The 20,034-nt window shown below is 47.2% G+C and overlaps 1 protein-coding gene across 1 annotated transcript in view; it reads left to right on the top strand.

The window, feature by feature from the left end:
- The window catches only part of DNAJC4 (DnaJ heat shock protein family (Hsp40) member C4), a 41,400-nt gene that overhangs the window by 8,259 nt on the left and 13,107 nt on the right, over positions 1-20,034 (top strand). Inside the window, 2 exon segments of the mRNA XM_079958365.1 lie at positions 3,231-3,372; positions 6,241-6,340. Coding sequence (XP_079814491.1) covers positions 3,231-3,372; positions 6,241-6,340 — 242 coding nt within the window.

The following is a 20,034-nucleotide window of genomic DNA, read 5'->3' as shown; positions in this document are numbered from 1 at the left end:
GAGCGGTGGGGAGAGGTTGCAGAGAGAGGATTTGAGCCAGTGTAAGGCGCTTTGGGAAGCCAAACAGGTGGCAAATCCTTCTTTTTATCTGTAAAAAACGGCAGGAAAATGACAGCGTAGCCGTAACATCGCAAACCCGCTCCCCCCTTTTAACAGGCCTGCCTCCCACTGAGATGGTTTTCCTCTGCTTGGTTAATGTTTGCTTCAGCACTTCAGCTGTCAGGGTGGGGGCTGGCGGCTGGCCAGGCATGAATTTTGTGGGGGGGGCTTGCTGATTTCCTCATCCCCATCAGCTCAGGAGCAAGCTAGCCGTCAGTGCGGCCTGGACCTGGAGGAGACAGCGAGAAATCATAATGATTATTTTGTTGTTGCTGAGAAAGGGCAAAGGGAGGCACGTTGATGGTTTTGTGGCGATGGGACGTGACAGAGAAAGGGGGGGGTCACAGGGTAGTTGCCATAGCAACAACTCAGCCGAGTGACAGGGATGCAGATGGAGAACTGCATCTTTATAATTTTTGGCTCCTGATTAAAGGAGTGCCTGACTGAAGCCAGGAAGCGACCGGTGTCCCCTGGCCACTTCAAGGTCAGCGGGAGATAACAGCCATGGGGCTCCTCCAGACTGGTGGGGTTGTGTGTGTGTGTGTGTGATAGTCTATTCTGGAACATGCCATTGACACAATAATAGTGCATTGGTGCTGGATTTATACTGGACTGTCCACACATAATTCCATTCTATTAGCTGCTCTGCAATGCTTTCCCAATGTTTACCGTAGTATTGCTGTCCAGAGGGGGGCACTCTTGCGCCGCAGAGCAACGAAAGGGGGACAAACCAGCCAGCCAAACACAAGAGCATTTGCAGCACAAAAAGTTGCAGGATTTTAGCAGGAAGTTACAAGGCACGCACTGTTTGGAAACATAGCGGTCCGTCCACCACAAAACCCTTTTCAGGCACAATTATGGAAAGTGGGATTGTGTAGAATTGTCCCAGTAACAATCACAAGCCCCACGATGGGCAAAAGATTCCTGCATTGCAGGAGGGTGAACTAGATTACACTTGTGGTCCCTTCCAAATCTACAGTTCGATGATTCTATGATTAAATACAGAATAAAAAGGATGTCTGGAGGGGGACATGTTTTCCAAAGGTTTGCTGTGGATTCTGATAATTGTTTGGCTCTGGATTAACACTGGGAACACCAGAGGCAGCTGTCAGGCAACGGGCCAAATTTGACATGTTAAAAGGTCAAGGGTTCAGCCAGTATAGCCCTTCTGCCTGATGTACTATTTTTCTAGAAGCAAGGAAATAAGGATTCCTCCTACTTCCCTGGGAGAAAATTCAAACATGGAGTCTTGTGCCAGCACTGTGCAGAAATGAACAATCAATAGCATTTTCTGGGTGGGTGAAATCTGGCGATCATCTAGTCCACTTTCCTACTCAACGGCAGCATCTGATATGTGTGTTTTAGTTAATTTAAAAGCAGCCCTAAACTACTTAATAATTAAAATTCTCTAAGTGGTATACAAAAAATACAGCATAAAAATAATGCAAGTGTGTCCTAAGATGAACTACGATGATGTTATCTCCCAATGCTTCCTACGGCTGTTACGGGGTTGTCTTGTTCTGTTTTTATGGTATAATGCATTGATGTTTAAAATGTATTCTTAAGTACTCGGAGGTCTCCAGGTAACAAGTCTTATAAATAACAACAACAATAAAGGTGCACCATAAAAAACAGGAAAACAATATTTATAAGCATGATCCAATCTTATGGGTCAGAGAAAGTCCAGGCATAAATAGACACCTGAAGCAGCTGACGGATAATGCAATCATAATAATTTACTTACATGTTTTCTTACCTGTGCTTTAGTGTAAGATCCCATACTGGGTTGCAGCAGTTTAAAAAATACAGTATTAAATTTGGACATTGGTTTGGGGATCAAAACTGGGAAAGGGAGGGTGGGATTTGAGAATCCAAAGGGTGTTAAAATATAATTTGTTAAGTTCTTTTTTATATATATTTTTTTGCAATTTTATGGAATGTGGGAAAATCGTGGAAGGGAAACTTGGGTCGACTTTAGGAAAAAGGTTTAAGATTAAGTTAAAATTGGGCTTTTAAAATCAAATAGTTATAAGGTTTTTAAAAAATAAATTGAGGAACGGAAGAAAGAAGAAAAGGAAAATAATAGCACGATCAAAACAAATTATTAAGTTAAGGTTGAGAAATAAGATAAGAACTTGTTGAGCGGATAATAATGAAATTATAATACAGAAGGGGGAGGTGTGAGGAGGTCGGGGAAATAAGGTTTTTTTAAAAAAGGGATTGAAATTATACTTGTATTTTGTTTGTGTGTGTTTGTGTGTCTCCCCATCCCCACCGAACTTCCAAGGGTGGTGACCTTTCAGATAGTTGGGGCCTAAGGTTTTCAAGGGCTTAAATGCTAATAGGAACACCTTAGATTGTCCTTGGAAATGAATTGGAAGCCAGTGCAGCTGTATGGGAGAAGGAAGGGCTGCCACAACTGAAAGAAGCCAAGCAAAGCACAACCACCTGTGAGTTCCTGGCCAGAGTTCAGCAGATCGTGGAAATATGACCAGAGGCTCCTAGCCTGCTGGTTCTTCCAGTTGGGGCGGGTGAGGCTTAAATCAGTCGTTGACCAGCAGCCCCCTGTCCCTGCCTATCCTGACTTTGAAGACCCTCACAAACCCAGCATGGCAAGGTCAAGGGCCTGGGCAATCCTAGCACAACAGCCCTTATGCTGTTTCCAAGTTTTTAAATAATCCCCCCCCCCATTGGGGTCCCCAGTACAAAGTACACAAGGCATTCATGAGAGAGGTGCCAGTTGGTGACATGGTGCCCTCTAGATGTTTCAGGACTGAATGGGACAGTTTGAGAGGATCAACTTGTTTTCAAACCTGCCACCTGAAGGAAAAATCCTTTCAGGCGACTTTGCCAGTGCTTCCTGATGCACATCTTTTAAATAAAATAATCTTGGCCTGGCAGCAAGGCTCTCGAGGTCACCTTACCTGAGCCACTTTTAAATTTGGGTTTCACTCTCCCAAGTGCAGCATGGGAGGTGTTCATTATGCTGGCCTAGCTTACAAGACCGTTGTACGGATTACTGAGTCAATCTATGCCCGTGAAATGCTTTTAAGACCTTAAAGCACCACACAGACACACCATCCATCAACTGTTCAAATCCCAGAGGCCTTCCCTTTCTCTCTCTTTCCTAGGTCGGCATCTTCCCAGGACCAGGGTGTGGCGCTCTTCGAGAGGTCTGAATATGAACTTAGCTGTTCCCTTTTCCATGTGCCGTTGCTGCTGGCTGTGCCAAAGTGCCAGGCACCGTGTGTTTTCTACCACGTTCTGCAGCCGGTGAGTGCTCTCCTCCTGGCTTATTTGGGATGTATTACAATGCAGGGCCTTGAACAAAGCTCGGGATGAACACTATGAGAGCAGACTTCTGATGATGCATTGGCAATAGTGTGCCCGCCATACACTGAAAGCACATAACTTCCTCCCACAAAGAATCCTGGCAACTGTAGTTCACCCCCTCCCAGAACTACAATTCCCAGCACCCTTAACAAGATGCAGTTCCCAGGATTCTTTGGCGGGAAGCCGTGTGATTTAAATGTGTAGTGTCTATGCAACCTAAGTCTGAATCTAGTGTCTCTTGGCTTCTGCCAAAGATGTTTCTCTTCCATTTCCCCTTCTGGCTCCTCAGTCTTCTCACCTGAAGAAAAGGGAAACAGTCCCAAGGTCATGACAGGATGTTGGGGACATGAACCCAGGACCTCGTGGCCTTAGGCTGGGACTTAAGCCTGGTGTGCTGTCCAGGACGTGTGTGTGTTCTCAGTCCTCAGAGCCCCTGTCAGTCACAGAAAAGGGCTTAGGGGTGTTTGCAATACCAGGCAGGCGGAATAAGGCCTCTGGAGTGACTGTGCCTGGGATAAATACCATAAGGCTGGTAAGAGAAGGGAAGGGCCATAGCTCAGTGGTAGAGCAACTGCTTTGTATGCAGAAGGTCCCGGGTTCGATCCCTGGCATCTCTCTGTGGGGCTGGAAATGTCCTCCGTCTGAAATCCTGGAGAACTACTGCCAGTGAGGACACAGAACTGAGCAGGGCAGAGCAATGATACAAGGCAGCTCTTACCCACCCCAAATATATCTTCTGTGCTTCCAGGTCCCTTCTACTGCTCTCTGGAGTACTCTGGATTCAGAAGAGGGTGCCCACAGGCTCCCCCACGCTGCACTCAGGGGATCACCCCATTGTATTTGCCCAGCGTATGAAATCTCCCTTGTTCTTCTTTTGTCTCCAGTGGCAAGGAGCCACGAAGCGTAACAGCCCACCCATTTTGCAGGCCCGCACCTGTTTAATTCTCTCTCTCCTTTCCTTTAACTATTTACTCTGGTTGAATTATCAAGATTTATTCCCAAAACAAAAAAAGGAATCACAGGAAGTGGGAGAATTGCATCCCCTTCTATTGGCAAGCTGCTCCCATTCTGGTCCTTACCGATAACAGAGTATTTTGGTTGGTGGATTACGGAGGATATTATATACACAGCTGGTGGATGTTATGCATATTCTTTTCAGTCTTGTCCTCTTGAGTTTGTAATGAACCGCCTGTTCTTTTATTTCCTCTCTCTCTGTATGCATATGTGGGGGGGGGGGGAGGTGAGACTTATTTCTTGCATATTGTTTACCAAGCACTCTTCACAGTGATTCTTGAATTTTGTGTACCCAGGGGAAGGAGGGAAAGAGCCCTGTATGTCAGCTCCCAGTGCCACCCTCAGCCTGTTTGCTTTTCTGAGCATCCTCTAGACTAATGTCCTGTGTTGTTGTTTAGTAAAAACCACAGCTCAGTGGGAGAGTGTCTGCACTGCATGCAGAAGTCTCCCAGGTTCAATCCTCTCATCTCCAGGTAGGAGAAAAACTCCTCTCTGTAACACTGGAGAGCTGTTGCTATTCTGTGTAGATCAGGAACCTCATGCTTGGAAGTCAAACGCACCCCTCAAAGCCTCTCTGGCCCCCAAGACTCTCTGCTTCCTCAACCTCAGCCCTCCAGAAGTTTTGAGACTACAATTCCCATCATCCCTGACCACTGGTCCTGCTAGCTAGGGATCATGGGAGTTGTAGGCCAAAAACATCTGGAGGGCCAAGGTTGAGGAATCCTGCCCTAGGCCACCGCCACCCCTTTCCAAGCCACACCCAAGCCTAGCAACTTTTTTCAGTGTTTCTTGCCTGGGATGAAATGTGCCCTTGAACTCTAAAAATGCCTTTTGCTTGCTTGGATGGAGGACAGGAAAGGGAGTGTGAGCATGTGTGGACCACGAGTTGTCAACCTTTTTGGACCAGACTTCAAATTTTAAGAGAGCGCCACTGACACAACACAATAGCATCTCTGTCTCTGTCTCTCTTTCTCTCTCTCTCTCTCACACACACCTATGATGTTGCTGTCCATCAGCAACAAGGAGCATTCCTAGGTACCAGAAAAAGTATCCAAGGTAGCCACATTCCCTTTCATTTCACAGAATCACTTAAAAGGTACCAGCACATTTAGCCTCATAATTTTCTTTATTTTATTAAAATATTGTTTTATTTATTTCCAATACATAACAATGACCAAAAAAAGAAAGAAAAGAATACAAAACCAAAATCCCAACTCCCCCCCACCCCCCGAACTCATCAATTTGGTTGTTTGTCAAAATCCATTCTGTGATTTTGGTAGTTGCCATTCTTCAGGATTATCAGCAAAGTGTTTCATAAAAGGATGCCGTACGTCAACAAAATAATTTGCATCATTCATATCATTTGATGCATGTAATCTCTTTGTTATTTTTTTCCCTCTGCTACAGCAATAGATCATACATTCTGTTTCCAACGAGAGATACGCAGATACTCCAATCCTCTCCTTTCTTTCTAGGAATGGTAAAGACTTAAAATGGCCACACTAGTGCTTGGTGGCACATGTCAGAGCCAATGTGGTGTAGCGGTGGGACTAAGACCTGGGAGACTAGGATCCAAGTCCCCATTCGGCAGTCACTGTCTCTCAGCCTAACCTGCCTCACAGGGTTGTTGTGAGGATGAAAAGGGGAGGAGGAGAACTATGCATGCCGCCTTGAGCTTGGATGAAAGGAAGTACATGAATGTGATGAATAAACAAATGTCAACACTGAGAGATTTATGGGTGGGGAGGAGACATGGGCGATGACGTCAGCATAACCAATTCCTCCTCCTTGTAGGTCGCCAGCCAGGAACAGCAGCTACTATGACCTGCTAGGGATCAAGCAGGATGCCACCCTGGAGGAGATCAAGCAGGCTTTCTTCAGCAAGTCACAGAAGGTGTGTTATAAAATGGGTGGGAGGGACAGAGGGATATACATTTGCAGGAGGAAACAGCACCCCCTGAAGCTGACTTGGTGAGCATACACACCCTACATTTAACACACACCCTGACCTCCAAGGAATCCTGGGAACTATAGCTCACCCCCAGAGAGCTACAGTTCCCAGCATCCTAACAACCTACAGATCCCAGGGTTCTTTGGGGGAAGCCATGTGCTTTCATCGTATGTTATGTACACAAGGGTGGCTGAACCTCTCCATTAGGATGCTATGAGAGGCTACCTGCTAGGCCAGAGATGGAGAACCTTTGGCCACCCAGATGTTCTTGGACTCCGGCTCTCGTCACCCTCAGCCAGCATAGACAACAGTCAGTCCGTCAGAAGTGGATGGGAAGATGTGCCGGAAGGTGTGGGGTAACCCTTCTTGGAAGCATATGCACAGTAAATAGCCGACATCATTTAACCTTCCCACAAACTTTGTGTGGAAAAAATAGGATGAAAGAGGCTGTTGGGAAGTGACCACTGTGGATTACGTTGGATGGGAGAAGGGCAATTAAGCTTTGTGTGTGCTGTAACTTGGGATGGATTGACCTGTCACTTTCAGTTTCTCATTTCCCCCATCTTAAATTCTGTCCCCCACATTTCCACATCAGTTTGCATAAAAATGCATCAGCACGTACGTATTTTTATATGCACTTTTGCCTAATCCATATATTTTTGCAAACCAATTTCCTCTAATATGATGCCTTTTTTTTACATGCTATTTTTACTAATGTTTGTATTTAACGCACACTTTAGCCACTCTGTGCAATTTTTTTTGTATGCGTTGCTTGGCTGAAGAGCTGCATTGCAAAATTCAAAGAAGCACACATTTCAGAGGAGGGCTGTGTTTCGCTTTGCCCATTATTTTGAATGCAGATTTGGTAGGTTTGCCTTTGAATGTGAACTGAAGCAAAATTTTCTTACACCCATGGCTGTCATTAAAGACATCTCTAAAGCTATCGAAAACATCCTTTGCGTACAGTCAGGTGTGTCCTGGATCTTCTCCTCTCCCTTCTTCCCTGAAGAGGGCAGTGTTGAGCTGAAAGAGCCCTGGATCCACTTCCCGAAGGAAAACCAGCACAGTGTTTGTTTTTGCAGGAGGGTGCTCCTGTGAATTCCTCTTCTGCTTTAGAAAGAGACAACCTGGCTTTTTAAAATTAAAGAGTCTCCTGTTCTTTCAGCCCAAAGGTACCCCAGAGCTGTCTCTACCATATAGAGAGCCAAGGGAGCCACTTAAGGTGGTAGACCTCAAACGGCACTCACCATACTGCAAAGAGCAGGCATATTTGCAGTGACTGACTCTGCTTTTGAATGTGTCAAGCCAAAATGATTATTGCACTGTAGCATCATGCTGGCAGAGCATCCCTGGGCAGAAGGTAGGAGGCTGCCTTATACTGAGTCACCTCATAGGTCCATTGAGTTCAGTATTGTCTAATCTGACTGGCAGCAGCTCTCCCAGGTTTTCAGACAGGGAGTGTCTCTCAACCCTATTTGGAGATGCTCAGGATTGAACCCGGGACCTTCTGCATGGCATCGCTGATGCCCTACCACTCAGCAATAGCCCCTTCCCTCTGGTGCACTTTCAGTGTGCATGGTTAGTTGGCCTTGCAGGAAGCATCGTAGGGTAACCCACCCTTTTTGGAGCCCATGGACACATTTGCAAGCTGGAGAACCTATTTGCAGCTCCTGCTGTGAGGCAGGGCCTTTCCAGATGTCTGTTCCATTGTGCATTCGTGACAATTTGTGCTCACGATGCTATTATGGCGGTCACACGTGATCCCACTTTCCATGGTTTGTACCTGCAAATTCTTTGGGCTGGTTACACTGCTTCATTCCCAATCAGTGCATATTCTGTAATGTCCTGCTGAAACTTTTTATACACAAATGTTCTGGTTCCTTTTTTTGTCCCGCTTTTGTGGTGCTACATCCCTTCTAGACGGCAGTAATGTGTCATTACTGGATGACGATGCATGCAGAGGAGTGGTGGGAGGCACCAGCTGGGGAACCCCCGAGGGAAGAAGACTCAGAGCCAGGAGATTGGTGGTGGGATGAGGATGGGTGGTCAGAGGGAGAAGGGAGCAGACTGGGAGGAGGAGGTGTTGGAAGCTGTAGAGGTAGCAGGGTTTAATGAGGAGGGAGAGTCTGTGGCAGAGAGCAGCCCAGAATCAGAGGCAGAAGCAGAGAGGCCAAGAAGCAGAGATGAAGCCAGAGGGTCTGCCTCTCCTGCTGTGACCACCTCCCCTTCCCCCTGGTCTCCCAGAACCAGAAGAGGTATGAAGAGGGCAGAGCAAAGGCAAGCAAGGCAGCGAAGTCTCAGATTGCTTGGGAAGGACTCAGAGAAGGAGGAGACTTAGAGAAGTGTGGGAACGTGGGGACCTTCAGTCCCCTCAACTGCCTCAGTGGGGCAAGATCTAACAGGACGAGATGCTGTGCTCACTAGGCCTCCTGAGCTTTCTTGATTCTTCGAACAAATTGTTAACTTCACAGATGCTGTGTGAGTTGACATCCGCTGCTGACACATGGGAACATCAGGGAAGCATCATGAAACAAGAATAAATCTGCCACTAATGCTCAAGTATCGTGTCAAAAATATGCTGCAGAACACACCCTCAATAGGGCACCAGTCTGGAGGGGCCCATGATTAGAGTGGCTCCAGTGGATATTTCTCTCAGCTTGGCTAGGCGCCACTAAGGAGGAAGCAGACCCCCCTCAGTGCCAGAGGAGGCGTTCAGACCCTTTTGATGTGGTTGCAAAATCTTCCACAGAGCAGTTAGTAATCCCTCTGCTTGGTGCTTTTAACTTCCAGCGTGGATGAACTCGGGACAGTTGCGTCTCCAGCAATTAGGTTCCCCCCCCCCCCGAAGGTCAAGACTGCTGGGTTTCTGGGGCAAAATGTGTTTAAACCTGCTCTGCTCAGACCTAAGCTCGTTAAGGCAGTACTACCATCTATCTTCGCAGAAACCGTACGCAAGTTTCCAGGTATTGTGCACTTCAAATGTGCACAGTCGCACAGTATGCAAACGTTGGATTTAATTGTGTGGAATCCTGAAAATCTCCGCCTTCGTTCTAAAGAAAAAGAAAAAGAAAATAGTTTCTAGGCCTTATGACTGCAAAGGATGTTGTTTGGAAGCCATGCCTTTTTCCAGGGCTTTTTAGAGTAGCAAAAGTGGGACTGGAAATAAGCTTCTATAGACCACATAATTCTCCCATCTTTCACTGCTGTGGGCCAGATCTCCCGTCCTTTGCCTTCCAGCCCCAAACATTAAGAAATTTGAAAACATCCAAGGCCCCTTCAGATGTCCCTTTTTTATTATTGAGATTATTATAGTGAGTTATAGTAGATGTCCCTTTTATTGTGCATATTTGTTCTCACGATGGTACCAGGGTGGTTATACACTATTCCGCTTTCAGCATTGTTTGTTGCTGCAAATGTCTTGGGGCAGACAGACTGCTTCATTTCTAACCAATGAATGTCCTGTGGTTTCTTTCTGACATCCTATAACTTTTTATGTCACAAATATTCCAGGGTTTATTAGTTTCTGCCCTGCTTTTGTCATACTATAGAGTAAGAATGCCACAAGAACTCTGTAAAGTTGAAAAAGTATCACCGATCCACTAACAATGGAACGATGTTTGGACAGTCCGATATAAGCCCACTGCTGTTATTGCATCAGTGCCATGTTGCAGAGTATGCCTACCCCCAAACCCCAGCAGTCTGGAGGGGCCCCCAGCAGTTGCAAAATGGATTACATTGTGCAAGCAGGTCACTTGTGCTTTTAAAGACTGTTAGAATTTCAGAGCTGCAAATCTGGGCTCCCTCTGCGTGGAATTTGTGTGGGGTGGGATTCCCAGCTGTGCAGTAGCAGCTCTTGCTGTGTGTCCCGTTTTGTTTTTATTCTTTAGCCATTACAAAACAACAACAACCCACTATATCACTTTCAGCAGAGGTAGCCCTGTGCCAAGTGTTTTATAGCCTCTCTCGCCATCTGCGCGCAGCTGTTTTTTGTCCCTCTGCCCCTGCAAAAAGTGACATCTTCCAGACCTGCCGCCATCCTTTCCCCCCCACCGCTCAGAAAGCAGCTTTGCATCTGTTCCCTCCCCACCCCGGCTATTTAACTGATCGCTTCCAAGTGGTACTTGGACCTCTGGGGGGGGGGGGGTAGGGGGAAGCGACTGTTTGCCCTTTGCTTCTGGTTGGGCTCAATGTCCCCAGTTAGTAGCTACATCAGGGATGGGAGAATGAGGAGCTATTTTGAGACCAAGCCCTTGCACCAGTGAGGAAGAGAACATTCGACCCAACTCCCGTACGGATGATTGGGGTGGAGGGTGTGACAAATCAGAAGTGGAGGCAATTTATTCAGAGGTGTAAGGTGGGGTGGAGGGAAACTGCTTTATTTGTAGGCCGAGCCTGTGGTCTGTGGCCAGTCCTCCTCTTGCATATTTTGTCCCCATTGGTAGCCATACTGCATTTTATAAAAACAGGCATTAAATCCTCAAACAGGAATGGACTAAGACCTGGGAGACCAGGGTTCAAATCCCCACTTGGCTCTGAAGCTCACTGGGTGAACTTGGACCTGTCACTACCTCTCAGCCTAAGCCACCTCACAGGTTTGCTGTGGTGATTCAAGGGGAAGGAGGAGGAGGAAGAGAAACATATACCCTGCCTTGAGCCCCTTAGAGAAAAAGGTGGGGTATAAATGCGACAAATAAATAGTAATACCAGATAGTAATAAATAATAATACCAGAGAGTTCCAATGGAAAAGGAAGTGGGAATTGCAGGAGTTTGCATGTTTGTTTGTGGTTGCGAATGAAAACCAGTCAAATGAATTTGATTGGTATTTTTCCACATCATTGTTGCTTCTAAATCCACAAACACTGCACAATTGATGAGGTGTTTGGTTTTTTTTACATTGTTTTGATGCTTCCTTTACATTGAAATGAATATATGTTACTTAAAGAGTTACATAGTTACAGACAGTGAGCATTTGACAGAAACTGAACTGCAGCTCAGTGGAAACACCACTGATTGTGACTAACGTTTTTGCCTGGATGATGCGGCCCTTTGAGCCTCTTTGTATGGACCTTGGAACCCTCTGCTGGCCGCAATCCTTTGCTGGCCCTGCTTTGCACCCTGAGTGATTTTCCCTGGCTGGAATGTGTAACTTGAACTCTGATAATGCCTCTTGCTTGTTTCAGTGGAGGACAGATTAACTGGCTTTCCTTGATTTGTTGTTTGTGTTTTTAAAGGGTCGCATTATTCTTTCAGATTTTTATCTGCATGCTTCAGTTATAAACTGCCCTGTGACTTGTGCAGAGGGTGGTATATCACGTACAAATGCATTAAAAAAAATAGAGAGAGTGTGTGGAAAATGTAGCTTACAGTACAAAGGTAGAATATATCTTTGATGGTCCACTCACTTTTGCCTCTGGCATGTGGCCCTCAGACAGCTGTCCAGAAGGGAGTGCGGCCCCCCAATTGAAAATGGTTCCCCACCCCTGAGATGGCAGGTGACAGAAAGGAGTCTCCTTTGTGTGAGACTCTTTGAGAGCTGCTGCCATGCAGAGGAAACAATACTGAACATGTTGGACAAATAACTTCACATATCTTCCTGTATTCTCTTACCAAGTCCTGATTTTACACACATAGCATAAGGCAGCAGAGTCCTGAGATGGCAGAAGTGGACTGTGCCACTTCATGATCAGTTTTCCCCTCCTGTAAAAGCATAACAAGCAAACCTCCCTCCACTGATGGAACGGATCCATCCCTTCTCCGTCAGCTCAGTCACTCGCCTATGTGGGATTTCCGGTCGCCCATGGCTACCAGGGACAAGTTGTCAAATGCAAGGCTGATTTAAGCCATGCACGTGAAAGTCCCCCTGCTGCTCCACTGTACAATCTCTCTCTTCCAGAATCCCTTCTGGGAAAACCCCTGCCCTTGTTCCATGGTGAAACCGTCTCTCCCAGTTGTGGCCGCTTTGGCTGGCTCCCTCCTTCACCCGCCTCTGGCCTCCGCTGCCTTGGAGGGCTGCCCAGGAATCTTAGCATTGGGAATCTTTTTATCTCTTTTGGCCAGGCGGAAGGGCCTCTAGGTCTGGGCCAATGTGGAACACGTTTGCTTGTTTCTCTAACCCGGGCGGGAATTAAAACTGGGGCTGGAGTGAGAGCGGCGGTGGCGATGTCGAAAGGCCCCACGTAGCTAGTAGCACTTCCCATCAATCTTTAACTGGGGCTCTTTCCCTTTCTTTTCTTTCGTCTGTGGCTTGCCTCATCCCCTCACCCAAGTAGATTTTTAACATGAGGTGGTCCGCTAGGGGCACGTTCTGTCCCTTTCGCCAGCTCCACTCCCTCCTTCTCCCTTCCACCCTCATGCAGCCCTCTCCTGCTAGAGGAGAGTGAGCCAGGCCTGCAGGAGAGAGGGGAGATCATACTGGGGGAAAGGATCAAGTCAGACCAAACATTGTACAATTCGGGGGCGTTCCAGGCACTCTTGCAAAAGTTTTGGAGCTGGCTGGGTGCAAAGGGGCAAGATGCCTCTAAGGCTTTAGAATCCGCCTGCCTGCGATTGGTTAACATCTTCCCCCTCCCCATCCTTGCCCCATCTATGCAATATAAATGTCTCCTCCACCACCCCAGCCTTGCAGAGTGTTATCGTAATCTGTCTGCCAGGGGTCGAGCGGAGAGATGGGTCTTGCATACCTTCAAGTTCGCTTGCGGACCGTTGAGGTAGAAATGGCAATGTTTGGTTGGCTTTGGTTGCAGTGGAAACGAAGGAGGGTTTCTCAAGACTGAAGCTCTTTATTGGGCAGGAGGGATTTGGCAATGCCTGGGCATCAGAAGAGAACAACCCCCCACCGGGCCTAGTTGGTAGCTCACCACTCTCTTTTGCTGAAGGAGGTAGAGTCAGCCCTGCTGTACGCACATCCCCTCTCCCCCACCTCACTTCATGCAGTTCTTCCTGTAAGCAGCAGCTCAGTGGCCAGTGTTTGCTGTCTAGCGCCATTCCCGAAAGCTACCACTTGCAAGGTAAATAGAGAGGAGACCTGTGCCTGGGGCCAAAGAGGAGCGTCCCAAGTGCACACGAGGACAAAATCAGCCATCCTTGGTTGCAGGGAGGGATAAACAAGCCGATCACTTTCAGTTTCTTATTTTTCCACTCTTAATTTCAGGTTTTCACATTTCCACGTCGGTTTGCAAATATACATACATACTGTCAGGGAACTGCCATCGGAGCCAAGGGTGGAGGTAAGGCTCCCCAGCGATGCAGGGGAAGGACCCAGTAGAGGGAGAGAGAGAGAGAGAGCACTTCCTCTGGGGAAGGAAATCAGAGCCACACCAGGAAGCCTGAGAGGGCTTCGGAGGAAGGGGTCCGAGACTCTTCCACCGAGACCAGCGGGGAGAGCGCAGGACCTCCACTAGGCACGCCCACTCTGCGCAGAAAGCTTCCGCGCAGAGAAGCCAGGCGGAGACTTGGGGTCAAGGAGCTTTTATGTTGGAAGAAGTTCAGGAAACGCCCACTGACGGATTCTGCCAGCGACTGACACAGCCATGGAGTAAGGGCTGTGCAGCCAGGGAAGGGTTAGCCGGACAACGCTGTCTGGAGCAATGGCTACTTATGCAGAAGCAACCATAATTCCCATTACACATACATTTGTTTTTTAATCCTCATGAAAATTCACCAGTGTTTCAGTATGCATTTCTTCTAATGTACACATTTCCCCCCCCCCATATGCAATTTCCCCTAATACGTATATTGTTGCAAATGTTCCCTAATGTATTTTTGCACACATTTATTGTTGTTGTTGTTACTACTACTACTATAACTACAACTACTACTTGTAACTTGCAACATGCACGCATTTAATCTATGCACATTCAGCTTCCCACAATAAATAATAATAAAATATTATTATTATCAAGCATTTCAGAATGCTTGATATGAGAGCCATCTTCAACCATCTAAAGGGCTGTCCCATGGAAGGCGGAGCAAGCTTGTTTTCTGCTGCTCCAGAAGGTACAACCCAAACCACTGGATTCATATTATGAGAAAGGAGATTCTGACTAAACATAGGAATCACTTTCTTACGGTTAGAGCTGTTCAGCAGTGGAATGGACTATGTGGGAAGGTGGTGGGCTCTCCTTCATAAGAGGTTTTTGAAGAGAAATTGGTTGGCCATCTGTCAGGGATTTTTTACCTGTAATTCCTGCGTTGCAGGGGTTGCCCCTTGGGGTCCCTTCCAACTCTAGGATTCTACGAACTACTCATAAAGCAGAATGATCTGCAGGCAGCCCTCTATCAACCCACTACTAATGCACTGTTACGCTATCAGTGGCGTGTTGCAGAACGCACCTACCCACACAAAACCAGTTTGGAGGGACCTTAACTCAAAGCAGCTGCCCAATGGCGGCTTGGCAGAGGAAGGGCTTGCACAGGGGTTCAAAAGGCTGGAGGCGCTGGGAATGGGGACACACTTTGGGAACCCACAACCTTGTCCCAGCCGGGCTCTTCCAAAAAAGACAGATCACAGCTGGGACTCTTCCTTTGCTTGGCACATTCCTGCCCCTGCCCCCCCTCCACATCGCCCTCTGTCCCTCTCTTTCTACCCTGGTATTTTAAACCAGTGGAGAATAAGGTCTGCCTGTGTGCGTTTGACCTGCTGCTTTAAAACAATTGCCTCCCCCTCCAGCTCGCTTGTTTTCCTGCGTCAAATCTCTTAATTAACCATTAGGGAGGATTTATTGGTTTGCCCAGCATAGCAAGCGTTTTTCTTTTGCAAGGACATTGAGCTTTGCGCTTCCTTTTTAGCTGGGGAGGATTGACGGCGGGGCTGGGTGAGGGACCGGCAGGCTATCCGTAACTTTTTAACATTCTGAACATCTATTTAACTGCCGGGCATCTTGGCTAGGGAACGGGGGCGGAGAGGGGGAGAAAATTGGTTCATTTCACAGTCCAGACGAACCTACCAAGTTCACAGTTCCCCAAACAATTCACGAACCAAAACACAGCCATCCGTCGAGAGCCCTACTTCTCTGAATTTTGCAATGCATTTCTGCAGCCAAAAGTGATGTCCACAAACATGCTATGGTGAGGAATGTGTAAAATGCGTTTGTTGCTGAAAATAATGTACAAAAAGCCCACGTTATATTGGGGGAAATTGCTTGCAAAAAATTAGGCAGAGTTGCGCTATGTGTTAGAAGAAAACATCGCACTAAAATCTTGATGAATTTTCGTAAGTTTGCATGCTGACGTGTACATGCGGAGAACTGGATTTAAGAATGGGAAAAAGGAGAAACTGAAGTTGACATACTTGCCCTGTCCCTAATACTGGCTAAAGGGCCTGAAAGGAGCAGGATGTTGTGCTGGGCTTCCTCCCCCCCACCCCCCGCCACTTCCCCATGTAAGGGGAAAATCTGCACGCAGCCTCCAACTGAAACAACCCCCTTATCGCTCCAGAACATCTTTGTTGTCCACTGCTCTGGCCTCCGCTGAGTGATGCCAGCTTTGCATTGTGGGGAGCCAGCCGGGGGTGGGGGGCCGGAAGACGGGGGAGAGGCAATAAGGGATGTTTGCTCTTCTGTGGTCATGAAACATATTACAGTCCCGGGAGGCTGTATTTGCCTTCAGCTGACGAGGGCAAGTGCCATGTGTTTTGGAACCAAAGTGAGTGAGAGGCTTTTTGCAGCCACCAAGTGTTGATGAAATAAACAGATTTTTTTAAAAAAAAGAACAGTAAAGGAATATGCTTTTCAGGAGCTGAATTACTTGATTAGGAATCATCGTCCTTTGAGAAAATGCTACAAGGGGCCTTCTCCAGACTGCTGGGTCCCCCCAAGTATATTTATTGGTTCAATAATAGTGCATCAGTGGCAGATTCATACGAGAACGCCAATACATTGTTCTGAGTGATTAGTTATTTTGTGATGCTCGTTCAACGTTATCGCCCTTATTGTGTCCGGGGGGGGGGGCACTCCTGCTCTGTAGCACAAGAAATACACAGAACCCTCTGAACGCTTCTGGTGCGAAATGTTAGCAAGAGTTTGGCAGGAAATTTTAAGACTTGCACCAGTGGGGAATGAAGCAGCAAACAGGGTCACGTATAACTGCCTCAATATCACTGTGATCCCAAAACATCATGAATGCGCAATTTTAAAAAAAACGTCTAAAGGTGCTGCGTTCAAATTCAGGTTGCACAGTTAAAGTGAGTTTGGTGCTCTTGTGCAGCAAACATCTCTCAGCCCCCCCCCCAAAAAAGCCTGATATTTATGATAAGGAAAGTGAGAGGTAAATTCACTGCAAGGTGTCTATGTGTGTAGCGGGGAATAACAATTGCTTGACACAACAATGCAATTCAACCTCCATGAAATCAAGCCAGAATGGTCTCTGACCTCCTTTCAAACTTTGTTCAAACAAATTAGGATGAACTGGTCAATTAACTGGTTGCCAGGAAGCAGCCAGAACCAACCTGAAAGTTTAAGATTTTGTGGTGGAGACAGCAAAAGAGAGATTTGTCGTGTGGCTTCATGGTAGTTAACAGGCGTTTAAGAATTGAATGGGAGCACTGAAATACTTCAACCAGCTCCTGGAAGGAGGAAGAGGAGGAAGGCCGCTTTGTTTTCTACAAACTTGACACGATTTGCAGTCGGATGAGGAGAGAGGTCCCTGTTATTTCCAGGCCCCTCTCCCCCTTCCCACCCGCCGCCAAGCCCGCATTTGAGTTGTCTGTGGGAACTCATTTCACCCGAAGGATTACCTCCAGGGAGAACAAGTGCCCCATTCTAAATTCCCCTCATTTCTTTCTCCACCAGCCAAAATCCCACCCACCCCCTTCTTGCCTCCATGGTTTTAACTGCAGGGCTGTTTTAATTGCTTGTGTTCAACGCTAAATCAGAGGAGCGTGTCAAGATGACAAGCTGAATGGCGCGGCGAGTGTGAGATTCTCTTGCCGGCAACTTCGCCCTGGTGGTTTTTCCTTGGTGCTCTGTACCCCACTTTTGTTCCCCGGGGGCCTTTTAGGTGCTCGTACTGTGCCCTCATTTAGCAGGGAAAGGACATTAGGAGAGGCCGGGTGGTGTAGTGGTTAGAGCGGCAAGTCTAGGACTGAGGAGGTACTGGTTCAAATATATATATATATCTCCCCTCAGCCCTTTGCTCTCTCAGACTAGCCTACCTCAGATATTTCTTGTGAAGATAAAAATGAGAAAGTGAACCATTTATACTTCCTTGAGATCCTTAAAAAGTGAGGCTGAAGATGGGCAAGTGTGTAACTGTGTATGAGAGGGAGAAAGAGAGAGTGCTGTTGTGTTTGTGCATTTATAGTTAGAAAGGAAAAAAGGGTTGTATCCAATGCAAGTGCTACTCATAGTAGACCTACTGAAGTTAATAGACATGACTCACTTAAGTTCACCGACTTCTGAAAAGAACTTAGTCAGATACAACCCACAGAAAGATAGCATTATTAAAGATTCTCATTATTTTGGTTTCTTACCTGCCCTTCACCCTAAGGTCCCAATTTTTTAAAATTCAGTATTAAATACAGTTTAAAACAAATGACAGTCACAGGAACATCTCTCTCACAAGGGTCTTCAGCATATTATAAAAGCTATCTGACGAAGGTGTCCGGGCCACCTCTGTGAGGAGAGAGTTCCACAATTTAGGGGCTGCCGCATGAATGGCCCCACCCTGTAGTGGAATTACCAAGAGCGCCACCCTCCCATTGCTGATGACTACACCCGAGAGGGTCTATAGGGAAGGAGGTGGCCATCTTTCATCTAGATATTTGAGGCCAAGTCCTCCTGCACCTCATATAAATCCCAGGGTGGGTTACAACTACAGACCAGAAGTGGCGGGATTTTTAAGCCCCATGGCCACATTTCTTTATGGGTCACCTACTGAGGGATGGGGCACATACCAGCAGTGGGCAAGGCCAGAGGGGAAAGTGGACAGAGCTTTGTACGATAGGCCATGTTCCATCTATGTGAAAGCCAGAGATTTCTGCATTATGAGATTACAACTGTAATAATGTAACAAACAAACAAATTCATTCTACACCCAATAAACTCCCACCTCTCCATCGTCCATGGCAAAAAGCACTCAAGGAGGGCTCAGAGCAGGGCATGATGAGGTGAGATGGAGGCTGGAAGAGTCCTGGGGCCTGGATAAAGATACCTGCATGGTCATATTCAGCCCATGGGCTAGGAAAAAACACAGCAATCGGGCCCACAAAGCTCTGAGCTACACAGGAAGTCCTCAAGGACCTTCCTCTTGGACTGGTGCAGATGCACATATAAGGTTTCCTGGCTCTTACCAGGACCAGGCTATGGGATCAGACTGTCCTCCCCCCCCCCCCACCCACCCATGAACACCCTTGAGTACAAATTCTCACCCAGCTTCACCCCCATGCCTTCCTTGCTAACAGTTTGTGAGGACAGCCTGGAATGCAGTCTTTGCTGGGAGCTTCCTCAGGAAGAGACTTTTCAGGCTGCAGCCTTGAACTCTTTTCGCCTGCCTCTCCTCCGGTCCGGGAAGCAGAGGAGCTCCTGGTCTCAGCATGTTGGCTCGGAACGTCTCTTTGTTGCCACCCACCGCGCACGGCTCTGTGATGGATGGTCTTGTGGGAATACAGGGGCAGCCAGTGCAGAGGCAGCAGCAGCCTCAGGCCAGGGTCTCTGTCCCAACATATTGTTTTTGGAACAAGCCAGCAAGGCCCTTCTCCCCTTTGCTGGTAGTCAGCTTTTTGCAAAAGCTCTGCTAGGAGACAACTACAGCTTAGCAAGATGGAATTAGAGATTTTGAGTCCAATGCCTCACCTCCCTGGCAGCCAAGAGACAGCAGGAGCTTACAGAGGAGGGTGCCAGCCTGGGCTGACCCGAGTGTCTTTGGACCCCTCCAGCCATCTATTTTATTGTGTACTCTGCAATATGCATAGTCCATTAGTGGCGGATTTATACTGGACCATACAGACATTGTTCTGCTTTAATATTTGTTCTGTGGTGCTTCTCCAGCGTTAGCGCATTCTTGTCGTTTGGAGGAGGCACTCTTGTGCTATTGTGGAAGCAAAGCGTGATTGAAAACAACAGCCGTAGATCATTCAGTAATATAAAAAGCTGCAAGTTTTCATGGGGAGTTATGGGTTGTGCGCCGATTGGAAATGCAGGCCCAATACTTTTGCGGTATTGAAAGTGGGGTCATGTGCAAATTAATGCCCTGGTATCACCATGAGCTCAAATAACCATGAATGCACAATAGAAAGGATGTCCGGAGAGGCCACTGGTTAGATGAACCCGATGGTCTGATTAAGGAAAAAGCAGCTTCTTATGCTCCTATTCAGATCCAACAGTGTGTTAGATGCTGTACCAAAAAGAGAAGAGACTAGAGCAGGTGAGACTAGGACTGCAGGAGGCGGAGAGGGCGTTGGGAGGGCGATGCAGTGACTGTTTAAATGTTAGCCAAAACATCTGATAAGGAAGGCTAAGGTGGTTCTGGGAAGCTGTACCTATGCTGTCATTCTGCAGAAGTGTTGGAGGCCGGTTTCTGAGGATCTCCATTTTCAGTCACAAAAACTCAAAGCAGCAAGTTTCTAGTCCTTCTGAAGCAACGATACGCTTGCAAGAAAGTGCATACAGGAAGAAGTGCCAAATGCTCTCAAGACTCAGAA

The sequence above is a fragment of the Podarcis cretensis genome (genome assembly GCF_951804945.1).
Source record: "Podarcis cretensis genome assembly, chromosome: 16".
Lineage (NCBI taxonomy): Eukaryota > Metazoa > Chordata > Lepidosauria > Squamata > Lacertidae > Podarcis > Podarcis cretensis.
This window is presented reverse-complemented; position numbering and strand designations above follow the sequence as displayed.